At 38.0% G+C, this 16,635-nt stretch overlaps 1 protein-coding gene across 3 annotated transcripts; it reads left to right on the plus strand.

Annotated features, from left to right (window-relative positions):
• The first annotated feature begins 636 nt into the window (after window positions 1–636).
• LOC107784327 (uncharacterized) lies at window positions 637–5,592 on the plus strand. 3 transcript variants are annotated; one of them, XM_016605455.2, is made up of 7 exons: window positions 637–819; window positions 917–1,004; window positions 1,893–2,374; window positions 2,604–2,868; window positions 3,111–3,209; window positions 3,898–4,226; window positions 4,306–5,592. In XM_016605455.2, exons 3-7 carry the CDS (start codon window positions 2,145–2,147, stop codon window positions 4,319–4,321), a joined length of 939 nt encoding a protein of 312 aa, XP_016460941.1. In that variant the 5' UTR covers window positions 637–819; window positions 917–1,004; window positions 1,893–2,144; the 3' UTR covers window positions 4,322–5,592. The 3 variants fall into 3 exon arrangements, with proteins under 3 accessions (XP_016460941.1, XP_016460940.1, XP_016460942.1); XM_016605454.2 differs by having other exon boundaries at window positions 929–1,004; XM_016605456.2 differs by having other exon boundaries at window positions 638–819; window positions 929–1,004; window positions 5,319–5,592.
• Window positions 5,593–16,635: the final 11,043 nt, after the last annotated feature.

Here is a 16,635-nt window from a genome sequence, read left to right on the forward strand (position 1 = left end):
AACAATCTAAGAGTATGAAGATTGTACCAAAATTTTGTCCCAAGCATAACTTATGAAAGTGTATTTTTTCATTCTTTTTTCTGGCATATAACTTGTGAAAACGGTTATGGCCTATTTGTAGGGGCAGCTCGATGGACTTACGTCACGACCTGAAATCTCAACAAAGGGGCCGTGGTGATGTCTAACACCGTATGTAGGCAAGCCAAAGTAACAGATGATACACATAAGGAAAAGCAATAAAAGACCGATACTAGTCAATAACGTAACATAAACCACCCCCAAGATCCGGTGTCACAAGTACATGAGCGTCTAAATCCAGTTAAATACAAAGTTTGAAAGAAATACATCACTGTCCGAAACAAAGTGAAAATGGTACAGTAGAAATAGGAAGATGACTCTAGGTTCTGCGAACGACATACAGCTCTACCTCGAATCAATGACTGATAGCTGCTAAGTACCTCACTACAAAAAATCAGAATTATTGTGACGGTTAAATAACGACGGTTCAACAAAACCGCCGCAATATATATCATAATACGGCGGCATTCTAGACGCCATTAGTGCGTAATGTAAAACCGGCGTCTTTTTAACAATTACAGCGGTTCTAAACTGCCACTAAGACAAAAATTTTAATAATTCATTTAATGTTATTATTCCGTAATGTAAGAACTCGTTCATCTTCTAATTTCAAACACCTTCTCTCTCGTTCAAAAGCCCTAAACAGAGTAATCTTTTGCCCCAAAACAGTGATTCCCCAAATCACTGTACACCTTCTCTCTTGTTCTCACTAAACAAGCGATTCCCCCAAATCACTGTAATGTAAGACGTTTATATCCGTTAACGATTCTCCCAAATCCTTTAGCTTTTATGTAAGGAAATCAGATTTAGGTAATGTGTTTGAATTTCACTGATTTAGGTTCATTTATAGCCTTGATAGGTAGCCAAGGAATCTAAAACAGCTGGAGTAATTCTGTATCCCTTTGATGTGGTGCTTTGTTTGAAAGGTTAGTTGCTACCTAAAGCTTGTGCAAGAAATATGTTCTTCTGGTAAAACGATTAAGCTAATTTTATGTATATCGTGTACAAATAAATGATCAGTAATACCTCTAATATAATATCACCTTACAATATGTGACTTTGTTTGTAGCTATGTTTTCAAAGTCTCGTTGAGTTTTCTACTTCACTCCGACTGCTTCGATTGATCATAAAGATTGCATCTATTTCAAGTCAGTCAGGATCAGTCTATGTTTTAAATGTTTAAGTTCTGTTTCCTGGCATCCTTCGGAAAGGGAATTTCACTTGCTTTGTGATATATCACAAGCAGAATGCATGTTTTAACGGTTTCATCCTAGCACACATAGCATTAAATGATTTTTGATGATTTTTTATAGGATTTAAGTACTTTCTATGTATATGATATTTGTTTATATTTCTGTTAGTCATTTTTGCTTGTTGATATTGAGAAACTAGAATAACTTTTAAGACTCTCTTTTTGGAGTCTCATTAGGCAGTAATAAGTGAGAACTGGGGAGGTTCTTTGTTTCCCAACTATTGCTATTAACATTAGCTGTGCAGTTTGATGACAAAAAATATTAGTATTGCTCATTTGTGAACTAAAGACAAGTTACTTAAGTGAAAACGTAGCATGCTGATAGTATAAATAAAATTAATTTGACGATATGGATAGTTCATGTATGTTGTAGTTTTTGTTTTTCTCTGAATAAGTTTCACTTGTTCTTTTCTTTGTTTATTTCTCGCTTTAGTTTCCGTTTATTCTTCAGAAGTTAAAAAGTGAGATTAAGTGATTACTATTCTTTTGATTTCCATATAGTGGCTATGAACTAGTTTTTTCATTTTTATATTGTGATGTTATCTTATATCTTCTTTTCTAGCCATGCCAATTGATAAATCTTGGATTAGCAAACCACGAAATATACTTGAATACGCGGATGGGCTTAGAAAATTTCTGGATTTTACTTTTGAGTATGGGTCTATTGATGGGCGTGTACTTAAGTATCCGTGCCCGAAATATGGTTTTAACAAGTGGCAAAGAAGAAATGTAGTTGAAGAACACCTGACTTGTAAGCCTTTTTCCAAAAAATTATAAAGTTTGGTATTTGCATGGTGAAGAATCAAATCCAACTATGCCACAAACGTTTCAGAGCACACATGTCATAGAAGAAACTCCGCAGCCCCAATATCCAATGGTAACCATGATTAACGATGCATTTGGGTTCATAGGGAACAATGTCAATGAGCCTGGTGTGTCTTGTGAGCCTATGAATAGTGAAGAAAGATTTAATGAAGAGCATAATGAAGAATATGCACAGTTCTATGAGCTGGTAGAAGATGGCAATCAACCATTATATGAAGGGTGCGCGAAGTATTCCAAATTGTCCTTTCTAGTAAAATTTTATCATATCAAGTGTTTGTGTCGAATGACTGACAAGGCGATGAATATGATATTAGAATTGTTAAAAGATGCCTTTGAAGATGCCAAGATTCTTGTTTCTTTTTATGAGGCCAAAAAAAATCATTAACAAACTTGGTCTTAATTATACCAAGATCCATGCTTGCCTAAATGATTGTATGTTATATTTTAGGGAAGATAAAGGCTTACAAGAATGCAAAAAGTACAAGACATCTAGGTGGAAGGACAATAAAAAGAAGCAGCCTGCAAAGATTTTGTGCTACTTTCCACTAAAGCCAAGGCTACAAAGATTGTTCATGTGCTCTAAAACTGTTGAGTCTATGAGATGCCATTCTTCTGCGGGTAACCAAGATGGATTGATGAGGCATCCAAGGGATTCTCAAGCATGGAAAGCATTTGACTTGCTTCATCCTGAATTTGCTGTAGATCCTCGGAATGTACGACTAGGCCTAGCTAGTGACAGTTTCAATCCTTTTGGAGCAATGGCAACAAACTATAGTATTTGGCCTGTGGTTCTTATTCCATACCATCGTCCTCCATGGGAGTGCATGAAACAAACTTCATTCATTCTTTCAATGATCATTCCAGGAAAACAAATTCCCGGCAATGACATTGACGTGTACTTACAACCTCTTATCCAAGAGTTATTTAGTTTAATTTTACTTTTTAAAACTTTCAGAAGAAACAGGGAAAAGAAGTTGATCGCGGCAAAGTGTGGACTGAGACTCATAGGAGGAAAGATGGGAGTTATGTGAATGTTCAAGCTAGGGAGATTGGGGTAAGTGTCTATCACTATTTTCTGCTTTCTTCTTTTACCATCTCATAATCGGCAGTCAAATATTTTGCATGATTTTTGTGTTATCATTCAGGATCGTTGTATCTCCTTGAGAAATCTGAGCACTCCTTCCTCTCATTTAAAAATCTTTACTTGTAAAATAGACCAGATTAATGGACAAAGTAGAATAAATTTTATTGTCAGCTCACGTCAAAGATGAAGTAGATGGTTCTTGCATGCCAAGTTATGAGACTAGAAAACAATGTTTTTAATTTTGAAGTCATAGTTGGTAGACAGGCTTGTTTCTTTTATTCATATAAAAATAAAAATAAAGCCAGCGGCTACCTTATTGCAAGCTCACTCCTGTAGAAGTCCACAACAACTTTGGTCAAACCAGTGGCACCTAACATTTTTAATAAGGAAATTTAAAATATAATAACAAGTAAACGCACAAGGGAATTAAATTAATTATAACCAGTAATTTGACTTGTAGAGCAAGTATTATGTAAAGTTCCATTACTCAATGTATTCTGAATCACAGCATCCTTTCTTTTTCTTTTTACACAAAAGGACAAAGTAAAAGTTGGTAGCAACATAGAAATTTCTGAAACTGCTTTCTTAGTCTGATTAAAAGTATACAAACTCCGGTCTTGATCTGAGCTTTTGTAATTGTATTTTATCTCTTATGTAGGAAAGAATTGAAGAAATTCGAAGACAAAGACCAGAAAATCGGGCAGAAATTTCACCGAATGACGCGCTTGGTGTAATCTTCGGTCCCGAGCACCCTGGCCGTGTTCGAGGCTTAGGCATGGGTGCAGTTCCAACTGTAGTATTCAAGCAAACATCAAGACGAGGTGGTGGTTCTTATATGGGCGCAGCTAGCACTAGTGCTCCACCTCCACAATGGGTGCAAGAGATGGCAAATATGAGATCACGATTAAATGCGCTAACAAGCTTATTTCAAATGAAAATAGGAAATATCCCGAGGAGTTTGCTCACTTATTTCCGACTCCTTCACAGGTAATTCTTCTCTTTATTTTCGACGTTGATGTTCTGTACCTTGAGATTCTAAAACTTGGGCTGGTTTCAAATTATCTAGGAGATCCATCAAATAAGATTGGACACCAATGTGGCTGCCTTGTGCAAGTGTTCCGGATATAACACCGGAACACTTATTATTGATTTAAGAAGGCATGTGGATGGAGGAAACTCTGAGTTGTATGAAAACTGATTGTAAAATACTTGGAGTGGAAACTAATATGAGTTAAAAAACAAATAGAGAGGCTGAGACACATAGGACTTGTTAAAGAAAAGTCCTCTAAATCAAAGGATGGTTTCTCTGTGGTGGCTTGGCGCTTTGTGGATAACTTAAAGGATCTCCAAATGGTTGGAAGATCCCATGTACCACGTTTGTTGAGAATATTGGTGTTGATATTTTACCATCATCGTATTGTGTTGTGGCCGTTGCTGCTGTAGCATCATGTGTTGTTGTTGCATCATCTGCTGCTGTTGCATCATTTGTTGTTGTTGCTGCTGAGACAGTAACATTTGTACGTTTGTTGGAGGGGCTATGTGGTATGACATTGCAAAGGGATCATCGTGATTGATTGAACTCTGTCCAGGCATTTCATACCCATACCCCGCGCTGTAGCCAGCCTGTTGCAGCTGTATTTGCCTCCTGGATGCATCGTCTTCATATAAACTGTCGAGTAGTAGCTCGAATCCTCCAGCCTGAAGAAAACAATATCATAAAGCTTCACAGATATCCTGCCTAGATACAGTTTCAGTTAGCTTCAATTGTTGCTCCCTGTTAAAAATTTGTCCATCCTTCATCACCTCTGGATTTATGGCAGGGATCCTTCTAGCTTTTGTCCTTAGCAATTGCTTGTAGAATCCAAGAATTTCTTCAGTAATTGCCTCTTCATTCTAAATTAATTGGCCATTTTCCTTTACCAGACTGTTTATCCTATGTTGTCTTCATTGAAGCATAAGAAAAGGAAGTATTTGGATCCCCTAGCCTTAGCCACTGATTCCTGTATTTCTATTTAGGCTTAGCCAATTTCTATTCCTGTATTATCTTGGTTCCTCCAATTTCAATGTTAAGTTATGCAGGCACCCAATTTAGGAGATGGTGTTGGAGATGGCATTGGAGATGGCGTTGGAGATGACGTTGGAGATGGTGTTCCGTCACCAACTGAGCCTAGAAGATCCTTTGACGGAAGTAACTATGAAAATGGAGAAACCAATAATTAGTAATCATTGTTAGGATGAACTATGTTTTTTTGTGTTGTAACTATTGAGTAACTCTCTTAACTCTACGCACCTTAAACTTGAATCTTGGATGATGTGGATTTTGGGTATGTTTTAATGATGAATATTTTGCTTATCTAAGTCTCAACTATAATTTATGTTAATTATTATGATGGGTGCTTGATAACATATTATGATGGATTTGTGCAGTAGAAATTAAAGGATAAAGGATCTAAATGTGGAATTGAAAAATTAACATTAAAATATTATAATTATGGCAGTATAAAATGGCTATAATTTGAAATGGAGTGGACAGAAATTATGGTGGTTCCAAACCGCCACAATAAGCAAAGTAAACAATCGTACTTAAAAATGCATATTGTGGCGGTTTTATTGCACATTACGACGGTTAGACGAAAACCGCCGTATTACACCTTTTGGCGGAAGCGATTATGGCGGGTGTGTAGGACGCCATTAATAACAATTGCGGTTGTTCGGAACCGCCGCTATAAGCAAATGAAACCGCCGCAATTACCCCGACTTTTTGTAGTGCCTCTCGGGACTCCACTGATACCAACGTCAAAATATGCATAAGAAGTGCAGAAGTGTAGTATGAGTATAACCGACACAATGTACTCAGTAAGTGTCGAGCCTAATCTTGAAGGAAGTAAAGCAATGAAATCATCTAATTGCACGACGTCACCCTTCGTGCTTTTACTCTCATACTCACCATATAATATAAATGCATGGCACGGTATCATCCTTCATGACTCTCATCCTCACCATATAATATAAATATAATGGCACGACATCATCCTTCGTGTGTTTACTCTCATCCTCACTTGATAATGATAATAAAGCAATCAAGTGCACGACATCATCCTTCATGCTTTAATCCTCAAATTCACTCAATTAGTGATAACAATATGCAAATATGGAACGTCAACACCCTTTGTGTTTTTCACTTTTCCTCACCAAACAATAATTATTACATCACATACTTTAATATTAGGATAAGTCATAGTAATTCATATGAGCTTAAAGGGAGTAAGTAGATTATTCCGCTTTTGGCAACTAATTTATCTCGGGAGGCAAAGATGAGAATTTGTTTTCTACATTACACCAAGAAAGACGAGAATTTGGTAAGCGAGCCCTTACAATGAAGAGTGAGTCGGAAATAAAATTTGAAGTACATCGCTGCTTTAATAGGCAGCCTACTATTACTTTGTTCTCAAATCCAATTTCACATCATGACTCAGTCAAGGGAATTTGGTAGTATCAATATGCAATAAAATACAAGCTCTTTTCCTGTTTGCACGTGATAAAATATTGTAGAATTTCTTATACCCTACGCAAGAAAATCGAAGAATAAAAATCCTTGCAGCTGAATGATCATTTATTAGTTTATCTATGTGCAAAATTTGAAAATTAAGTAAAGTTCTAAGTCATTTTTTTAACATGTAGTAAATCCAAATAAGTTCGAACGGATTATGTTTATTAGGAGGTTATAAAAGGTATACGACATTATTATTATGAGATCCTGTAAGTTTACAACTTTGATACCGTTAGATATTATGTTAATGTGGCATTTTCTTTTAAGTGGAGTATTATAGTAAAAGTTTTATAAGCATAATTTTGGATAGTTAACATTATTACTATTTTCAAATATGGTAAATTATACACATAATATGAGAAAGTTTATAAATGAGATTTTCTTTATTTGAAAAATAAAAGTATTTTCCCACAAGAAAAGAAGGTTATCTATTTACCATGTTAAGAACTAACCGTATGAAAATTTGTACTCTTTATATGAGATTAGGAAAATTAGTAGTTAAGAAAATATGTGCTTTTTTTTTTAACATGAATATTTTAATGAAATACTAGTGTGTATTAATTTTATATAGTACCACATGACCATATTAGTGAGGTGTATAAAGTGTATTAAAAATAAGTAAAATTTTAAGTAATTTAATACAGCTCTTAATTATGCGGGTAATTGATTAATTACCAGGTAGCGGAAGACTACCTAATTGATTATTGGATAAAGTTTAAATTGCCTAACAAAAAGATCACGTGGCAGCTAAGGGGGTAAAGAAATGAATGCAAAAGTTGGGGAAACACATTTTCTTTCATTATCAATAGAGGCTACAGGTGTATTAAAAAATGTGTTGGCATCAGATTATAAAGAAAGACATATGAATGACACATGCAAGGATTAAGTTATTTTTAAAAAAAAATTATATGACCTCCATAACTTTCCATTTGAAATTACATACTTTTTGAAACCGTGAATGTATATACACACAACAACAACGTAAATTCCCAAGTGACAATATGATACAAACGTAGATATATTGTTGTATATCGAGGGAGAACATAAGATTTAGTTGAAAAGACTTTTGTGTGGAGGTATATTGAACGAGTTGAGCTCTTGAGCAACTCGGATAATACCATTAAGGCTATCCCTTCTTACTTTTGGCATGATCCAAGTAACGATACGTAAACGTAATACTATTTCATAAGTGGTTCTACTCTTAGGAGTTAAGGATATATCTATTATTCAGTCCTATAAAGTGATATTCAAGCCTGTCTTAATATGTTAAGTAAACTAATTGCTTGTTGACTAGCAAAATGTATACAGATTAATTTAACTGTTTTGAACAATGCTTATCCAACATACCTTAAGCTTGTAGTTTATAATTTTAAGACAACAAATATTAGTTCACGTAGGTAGTTGAATTGTCCTTAAATTAGCAACAGTAATAGTACTCAACTATGCGCTCATGCACTTAAACCTATTAGTAATTTACAACTATCTATAAATATGATTTAAGCATTAGGGGTCATTTGGTTACACGGCTAAGAGATTGTGATTTCGAGATAAATGTATAACTACTTAACAGAGTAGAATTTTGTTTTCAAATTAGAAAATTTAAAAAAGAAAAATTACCACAACTATAATATAAATTTTATACTACATTGTATGGGGTAGTTTGCTTTATGAAAAGTTATACTGCAATTATAATATCGGGATTATATTTCAGAGACTAAATAATGAAGAGGCAACTTATATATACTTTTATTATAGATATTTGATTAATTGGACTGAAATAAGAATATATATATATTATATAAAATACGTGCTTGGCTTTATGCTAAATATACTTAAATAAATTTTTATTTTAATCTAAATCTTAACTTTCTTTAAGTAATTCAGAAAAAGGGAACTACTATTGAAGGAAAGTGTTCTTCCTTTATTAAACAAATATGGACTTTGATTAGAACTATAGTGCTACTTAAAATTTAGTTATGTGGGCTGGAGATTCATCTTCTTTCCTTCCCTTTTGGTGCTCCTTCTATAAATAAAGAATCTGAATGTAGAGAGATACATCGTGAATGAAATTAATGCAACAAGAATACCAAAATTCAATTAGTACTGAATAAAATAAGAGTTTCAATAAGATCGGGTTTCAACATTTGCATCAAACCCTTTAGGTTAATTATCAAAAAAAAAAAAAAGTTACCCCTTTGATGGAAGTACCACCCACGCTAAACCTGCAATTAGAAGTGAGCTCATTGTCCTCTTTAGATATTTAGAATATGTTGAGAGTAAAAATCTGAGACGTATAAACAAGTCATGGTTCTACCACTATTATTATTCACTTGAGGCAGGAGAGTATTAGAGATGCTTATGTTCTTGAATTATCATAGGTCTTATTATTCTATTATCTATAAAATCTCAGAAAAATACATAAGTTGAAAAAGTTTACTTCATGATATTAATCAGAGGTATAATGGTCTTATGACGTTCCAAGAAATTTTAGTAACGTACTTCGCATGCATTGCATTCATTTACAGGTGCAAATACCCATGACTCAGACGGCGTTATATACGCGTATATATGTATACATATGTATATGGGATATGGGAAAAGGTTACGGCGTTATATACGCATCACCACTTGATCAACTGGTATACGTTATTTGCCCACAGTGGCCGAGATGATATGACGGGATGCTCTCAGAGGCTTGATGATGTTACGTATGTACAGACCTATGCATTACATGACATTTATACGCATATGCATGATACTATAATGTCACGACCCCGGTTCGCCCTCCGTGAACCATCGTGACGGCACCTAGTCTCTACGACTAGGTAAGCCTAAAATGCGAAAAATAAATCAAATTGCGGAAGAAATAATTAAAACAGTAATAGTGAGATAAAAACAGTATTTAAAAGTGCCGCTCGGCATACACAATAACAACTCTCGAAAGCTAAATACATTTTTTCCCAAAACCTGGAATCTCATGATCACAATCCTTTGAACGTCTACAAGTATCTAACTCCAGAATGTCTAACAAGAAACGAAAGTATAGAAGGGCTAATATAAAAGGGAGAGTAGAAAGGGACTCTTCGGTTTGCGGACGCCACAGATATACCTCGAAGTCTCTATAAGCGCCTCGTCTTACGTGTGATAAGCCTGAGTGGAGGTACCTGGATCTGCACATGAACAACATGCGCAGAAAGGGCATGAGTACACCACAGTGGTACTCAGTAAGTGTCAAGCCTAACCTCGGTCAGGTAGTGACGAGGAAGGTCAGGGCCCTACTGAGATTAAATAAAACATAAGGTATGACAGTATAAGATAAAGCAGTATAGTTGAAATATAATAATAAGAATTAATACAGGATAATAAGGATAACAACATTGAAATAGAGGCAACACAATCACAAGGAATACCACTCTTTAATAACCGGGGGTCTCTCAGTATCCCGAGGATCTCTTAGTATCCTCAATATATGCCAGGGATCTCTTGGTATCCCGAGGATATCTTGGTATCCTCAATGTATGCTAGGTATCTCCTAGTATCCAGAGGATCTCTTGGTATCCTCAATATACGCTAGGGATCTCTTGGTATCCCGAGGATCTCTTAGTATCTTCAATATTCGTGCTGGGGATCTCTCGGTATCCTGCACTCCAGTTTAAGTCAAATACATACAGGGGATCTCCCGGGATGTCATCCCGTAGTCCCAAAGTAAAGCACACAGCAATAACACCAATGAGTACTCAATTAAACATCAACTTCATACCAAGGTAAAATAGGTAATTCTAACCTAGCATGCTTCACATAACAAAAAAAAGGTAGTTAAGCAAAAAAAGCAGTTAAGTCAATGTGACGACTCGGCTAGTCGTCTCATGAGTTACCGTTCCGTTTTCCCCATTTTTACTTTGTTATGCTTTGTTATCTGTGTCTTGTAGTAGCGGGTTGGTTGGATTGAGTCCCGAAGGAGTTTGGGGAAGTTTGAGACACTTAGTCTCTTTTAAGAAGGTTTAAGTTGGAAAAGTCAACTGGATGTTGACTTATGTGTTAGAGGGCTCGGATGTGAGTTCCGATGGTTCGGTTAGCTTTGGGAGGTGATTTATTACTTAGGAGTGTGATCGGAATGGGTTTCGGAGGTTCGGAGTAGAATTAGGCTTGAATTGGCGAAGTTGATATTTTAGTGATTTCCGGTTGATAGGCGAGATTATAGGGGTCGGAATGGAATTATGAGAGTTGCAGTAGCTTCGTTGTGTTATTTGGGATGTGTGTGTAAAATTTCAGGTCTTTCGGACGTGGTTTGGTTGAGTTTTTGATCGAAAGCGTATTTTAGAAGATTTTTGAAACTTAGGCTTGAATTCGATGTGATTTGGTAGATTTGATGTTGTTTGAGGTGTTTTGATGACTGGAACAAGTTTGAATAAGGTATTGGGTCATGTTTGTGCTTTTGGTTGAGGTCCCGGGGGCCTCGGGGTAATTTTGGATTGTTAACGGGAAGACTTTGAACTTGAGTGATTGCAGAAAGTGTGCTGCTTCTGGTGTTTCCGCACCTGCGGTTTGGGGACCGTAGGTGCAGCACCGCAGGTGCGAGGGAGAAGGCCGCAGATGCGAAGTTTGGGCTAGAGAGCAGATACCGCAGAAGCGGTCAAGTGGCCGCAGATGCGAAAGTTCTATCGCAGATGCGATTTCATGCTTTAAGTGAGGGACCGCAGAAGCAGTTGTTTTGCCGCTTATGCGGTACCGTAGAAGCGGATTTTGGACCGCAGATACGGAAAGGCCTAGGCAGAAGGTATATAATTCTTCCTTCGGGATTTTTGAAGGGTTTAACCATTTTTGAACTAGGAATTGGGAGCTTTGGGCCTATTTTGAAGAGAGAAATCAAATAAACTTCATTGAGGTAAGGATTTTGGACTTAAAACACATTTCTATGGTATAATTTCATGAATTAAGGTTGTAATTAATGGGATTAAAGGGCTAAAAATGGAGGATTAGAGTTTGAGTTTAAGAGGCTTTTAATGGAGGATTTGAGGGGTCATTTGAACTCCGATTTTCATATTCTTGGTATGTATGGACTCGTGGAGAGATGAAGAATCTATTGGTGTAAAAATTTCTAAGTTTCGAGAAGTGGGCCCGGGGCTCGGGTTTTGCTAATTTCGGGATTTTGGTATTTTTCGATTGTTTTCGCTTGGGCTTTGTTCCCTTGACATATTGTGACATATTCGTTCTAATTTTTGATAGATTCGACGTGAGTGGAGGCCGATTTGAGGGGCAAAGGCATCGTGGAGTAGTATTTTCACCGATTCGAGGTAAGTAACCATTGTAAATCTGGACCTGAGGGTACAAAACCCCGGTATTTGACTTGTTTTGATAAATACGGTGACGCACATGCTAAGTGACGAGCGTGTGGGCGTGCACAGGTAGGGATTCTGACTTGGTCCATCCCATGCGACTATTAAGCCGCGTATTTGATTTGGAATCTTATATTATTCCGTACTTTAGTCATTTATACTGTATTATGGGCTATATGCCATGTTTGGGGCCTTGTGCCGACCTGTTGAGACCCTTAAGGGCATTTTTACTGTTTTTCCTCACTTTACTTGTTGAAAGCATATCCTTAGTCATGTTTTACCTGTTTAAATGTTTAAAGCTGGTTTTATCACTCCACTTCTAAATGTGAGGACTGTTTGGGCTGGGTTCCCTAATTTCTATTGTTATGCCTCAGAGGCTGTGAGGTTAATGACTGAGAGAGGTTGAGAACCTAATAGTGAGGATATTATATGCATATATTATGGATCGGGCTACAGCCGCAGTGATACTTATATGGATCGGGCTGCACGCCGCAATGATATATATATTGGATCGGGCTGCACGCCGCAACGATATGACGTTTGGGCTGTAGGAGCCCCTCCGAAGTCTGCACATCCCTAGTGAGCGTAGTCGACTATAAATATATGGATCAGGTTGCACGCTGCAGCGGTTACTATGATTTATATTATTATGAGATACTAATGAGCCGAGTGCTAAGAGTGAGTATTGAGTGATAAATGAGCCGAGTGCTGAGAGTGAGTACTGAGTGATAAGAGTTGAGTCACGAGTGACTGAGAGGCTGCCCGAGGGGCCAGATTCTGAGTGATTCCTTGCCCGAGAGGCCTTGTCATGATGTTTTCACTGATTTCACTCTTCTTTTAAATAAGCCTTTGTTTGATATACTGCTAAGTAACTGGTTCCAAATGTTTAACTGGAAATGTGGTTTTATAACGTAAACTGACTTTTGAACTGTAAAGATGACATGTTAATTCGTTGGTTATTCCGTTATGTATTTTGAACTGCTCGTCACTACTTTCAGGCCTTATTTACTTTAGTTACTTACTGAGTTGGCGTACTCATGTTACTCCCTGCACCTTGTGTGCAGATCTAGGTACCCAAGCGGTCGAGTGAGCATTGTTCAGCTAGTTTAGTGTTCTGTTGGGGATTTCGAGGTAGCTGCATGTCGTTCACAGTCCCGTTTTCTCCCTTCTATCATGTTATTTTCCCGCACTTTCTAGGCTATTAATGTATTAGATATTCAGGCTTGTGTTAGAGGCTCTAGACTCGTGACACCAGATCAGTTGGGCTGTGTAGTTATTGTCATTTTGACTTCCGCATATTTTCTGTTATTCTACACGTTTATTATGAAATCAGTATTTGAAACTCATGTTGAAAATGGTTTATTACTAAAAGAATGGGTTATGGTTAGTTGACTGTTTGGCTTGCCTAGTAATGTGATAGGTACCATCACGACCGGTATTTGGAGTCGTGACAGTCAATTAGACATGCTTCTCTAAGCTAGCAGCAGACTTAAATTTCAAGTAATGTAAGCAGGAAAGGGAAAACACAATTAAAGCTACTTTAATGAAAATAGGATTTTCAACAATTAGCACAAGTACGCACTCGTCACCTCACGTACAAGGCATTCAATTATCACAATACCAATCCTAAGGAGAATGTCCCCCACACAAGGTAAGGCAAGTCACTTACCTCAAACCAGCTCAAAATCAACCTGAAACCATGCTTTTGCCACGAGTACTCGACTCCAAATGGCCCAAATCTATTCAATTCAATTGCATAATGTAAATAACACTTCAAGTAACTGATTCTACAAATAAATTCTAAGCTAATACGTGAAATTAGGTAAAATAACCAAAATGCCCCTCAGGCCCACGTCTCGAAATCAGGTAAAATTTACATTTTCAGAATCCTCATACTCTCACGAGTTCATTTATATCAAAATTATCCCAATCCAACATCAAAATCGTGATCAAAATTTAAATGTTAGGTCTAAGAACTTTTCCAATTTTTCTTCAATTTTTCCACCCCAATTCGAATTTAAATGATGAATTTAAGCATAGATTCGTGCAAAACAATCAAAACCAAGTAAGAATTGCTTACCCAAAACACCCATGTGAAACTACCTCTCAAAATTGTCAATCCCGAGCTACCAAATCAATTTCTAACTTTTTGAAACTAAACCCTCGAAACTCTGATTTTTTGCCCAGCAAATCCGCTCCTGCGGTCCCCATCGCATCTGCGATACCGCTTTTGCGGTTGGGGAACCACTTCTGCGGTTCTCACTTAAAGCTCCCTTTTACGCACCTGCGACCCATATGCCGCATCTGCGGTCACGTAGGTGCGGTAAGACATCAGCTTCTGCAGGTTCCTGCACACTTTCCTCTTGGCCGCTTCTGCGGCTTGACTCCGCATCTGCGGCCTCCCAACCATTGATGCGGTTATGATAGTAGCCCAAAAGACTTCAGCTGCAAATTCCAACTTTCCAACTTCCCGTTAACCACCTGAATTATCCCGAGGCCCCCGGGATCTCAACCAAAAGCACAAACGAGTCATATACCACTATTCAAACTTATACAAATCTTCCAAACACCTCAAACAACAACAAATCAACCAATTAGCATCAGATTCAAGCCTAAGAATTTCAAAAACTCTCAAAATAGGCTTTCGATCAAAAAGTCTATCAAACCTCGCCTGAATGACCTGAAATTTTGCACACACGTCACATTTAACACTACGGAGCTACTCCAACTTCCGGAATTCCATTCCGACCCTCAGATCAAAATCTCACTATCGAATCGGAAACTTCAAAAATTAAATTTTTAGCATTCCAAGCCTAAATTAGCTATGGACCTTTGAAACATAATCCGAACACTCCCTTGAGCTCGAATCACCCAACAGAGCTAACAGAACCAACGGAAATCTATTCCGAGGCCGTCTTCACACTGCTCTGGCTTCGGTTCAAATTCTAAAGCTTAAGCTCTCCTTTAGGGACTAAGTGTCCCAAAAACACTCCAAAACTCAAAACCGAACATCTCGACAAATCAAAATAGCAAAGGCAAACATGGGGAAAGCAGTTAATAGGGGATCGGGGCATTAATTCTTAAGACGACCGGCCAGGCCGTCATTTCCTCCTACACTTAAACATTCGTTCCTTCTCGAACGAGCATAGAGACATACCTGAAGTAGTGAAAATATGAGGGTAACGGTTGTGCATATCCTGCTCGATCTCCCAGGTTGCCTCCTCAACTGGATGACCCCGCCATTGAACCTTCACTGATGCAATGTTCTTTGACCTCAGCTTTCTAACCCGCCTGTCCAATATGCCACTGGCTCCTCAACATAAGATAGATCCTTGTTCAACTGGACTGAACTGAAATCTAACACGTGCGACAGATCACCGTGATACCTTCGGAGCATCGAATATGAAATACCGGATGAACTCCTGCCAAGCTGGGAGGTAAGGCAAGCTCATAAGCAACCTCCCCAACACGCCTCAATATCTCAAAAGGGCCAATAAACCACGGACTCAACTTCCTATTCTTCCCAAATCTCATAACGCCCTTCATAGGCAAAACCCGAAGCAGAACCCACTCTCCAACCATATAGGAAACATTACGAACCTTCCGATCTGCGTAACTCTTCTGTCTGGACTGGGCTGTATAGAGTCTATCCTGAATTACCTTAACCTTCTCCAAAGTATCCTGAACCAAGTCTGTACCCAATAATCTGGCCTCACCCGGCTCAAATCAACCCACCGGGGATCTACACCGCCTACCATATAAAGCCTCATACGGTGCCATTTAAATCCTGGAATGATAGCTATTGTTGTAGGCAAACTTCGCCAATGGCAAGAATTGATCCCAATACCCTCCAAACTCAATCACACACGCACGCAGCATATCCTCAAGAATCTGAATAGTGTGCTCAGATTATCCGTCCGTTTGAGGGTAAATGTTGTATTCAACTCCACTCGAGTATCCAACTCATGCTGAACGGCCCTCCAGAATCGTGATGTGAACTGAGTACCCCTATCGGAAATGATGGAAATTGGAATACCATGCAGATGAACAACCTCCCGAATATAAATCACCGCCAAGCGCTCCGAATAATAAGTAGTACACACAAGAATGAAGTGCGCGAACTTGGTCAGCCGATCCACAATCACCCAAATAGTATTGAACTTTCTTAAAGTCCATGGGAGCCCAACTATAAAGTCCATGGTGATCCGCTCCCACTTTCACTCCGGAATCTCTATCTGCTGAAGCAACCCACCCGGTCTCCGGTGCTCATACTTCACCTACTGATAGTTGAGGCACCGAGCTACAAATCCAACTATATCTTTCTTCATCCACCTCCACCAATAGTGCTGTCTCAAATCCTGATACATCTTCACGTCACCAGGATGAATGGAATACCGCGAACTATGGGCCTCCTCTAGAATCAACTCCCGAAGCCCATAAACATTGGGACACAAATCCGACCCTGCATCCTCAATACCCCGTCATCATCAATGGTCACATCTCTGGCATC

This window comes from Nicotiana tabacum, chromosome 10 (assembly GCF_000715075.1).
Source record: "Nicotiana tabacum cultivar K326 chromosome 10, ASM71507v2, whole genome shotgun sequence".
NCBI classification, from domain to species: domain Eukaryota; kingdom Viridiplantae; phylum Streptophyta; class Magnoliopsida; order Solanales; family Solanaceae; genus Nicotiana; species Nicotiana tabacum.

Excerpts from the sequence above, each read along its gene's own strand:
- LOC107784327 (XM_016605455.2), top strand. The coding sequence starts at position 2,145 with ATGCCACAAACGTTTCAGAGCACACATGTCATAGAAGAAACTCCGCAG. Across the intron at positions 2,375-2,603 it reads AATCAACCATTATATGAAGG|GGAAGATAAAGGCTTACAAG; the intron begins GTGCGCGAAGTA and ends GTTATATTTTAG. Across the intron at positions 2,869-3,110 it reads TTGCTGTAGATCCTCGGAAT|AAGAAACAGGGAAAAGAAGT; the intron begins GTACGACTAGGC and ends TAAAACTTTCAG.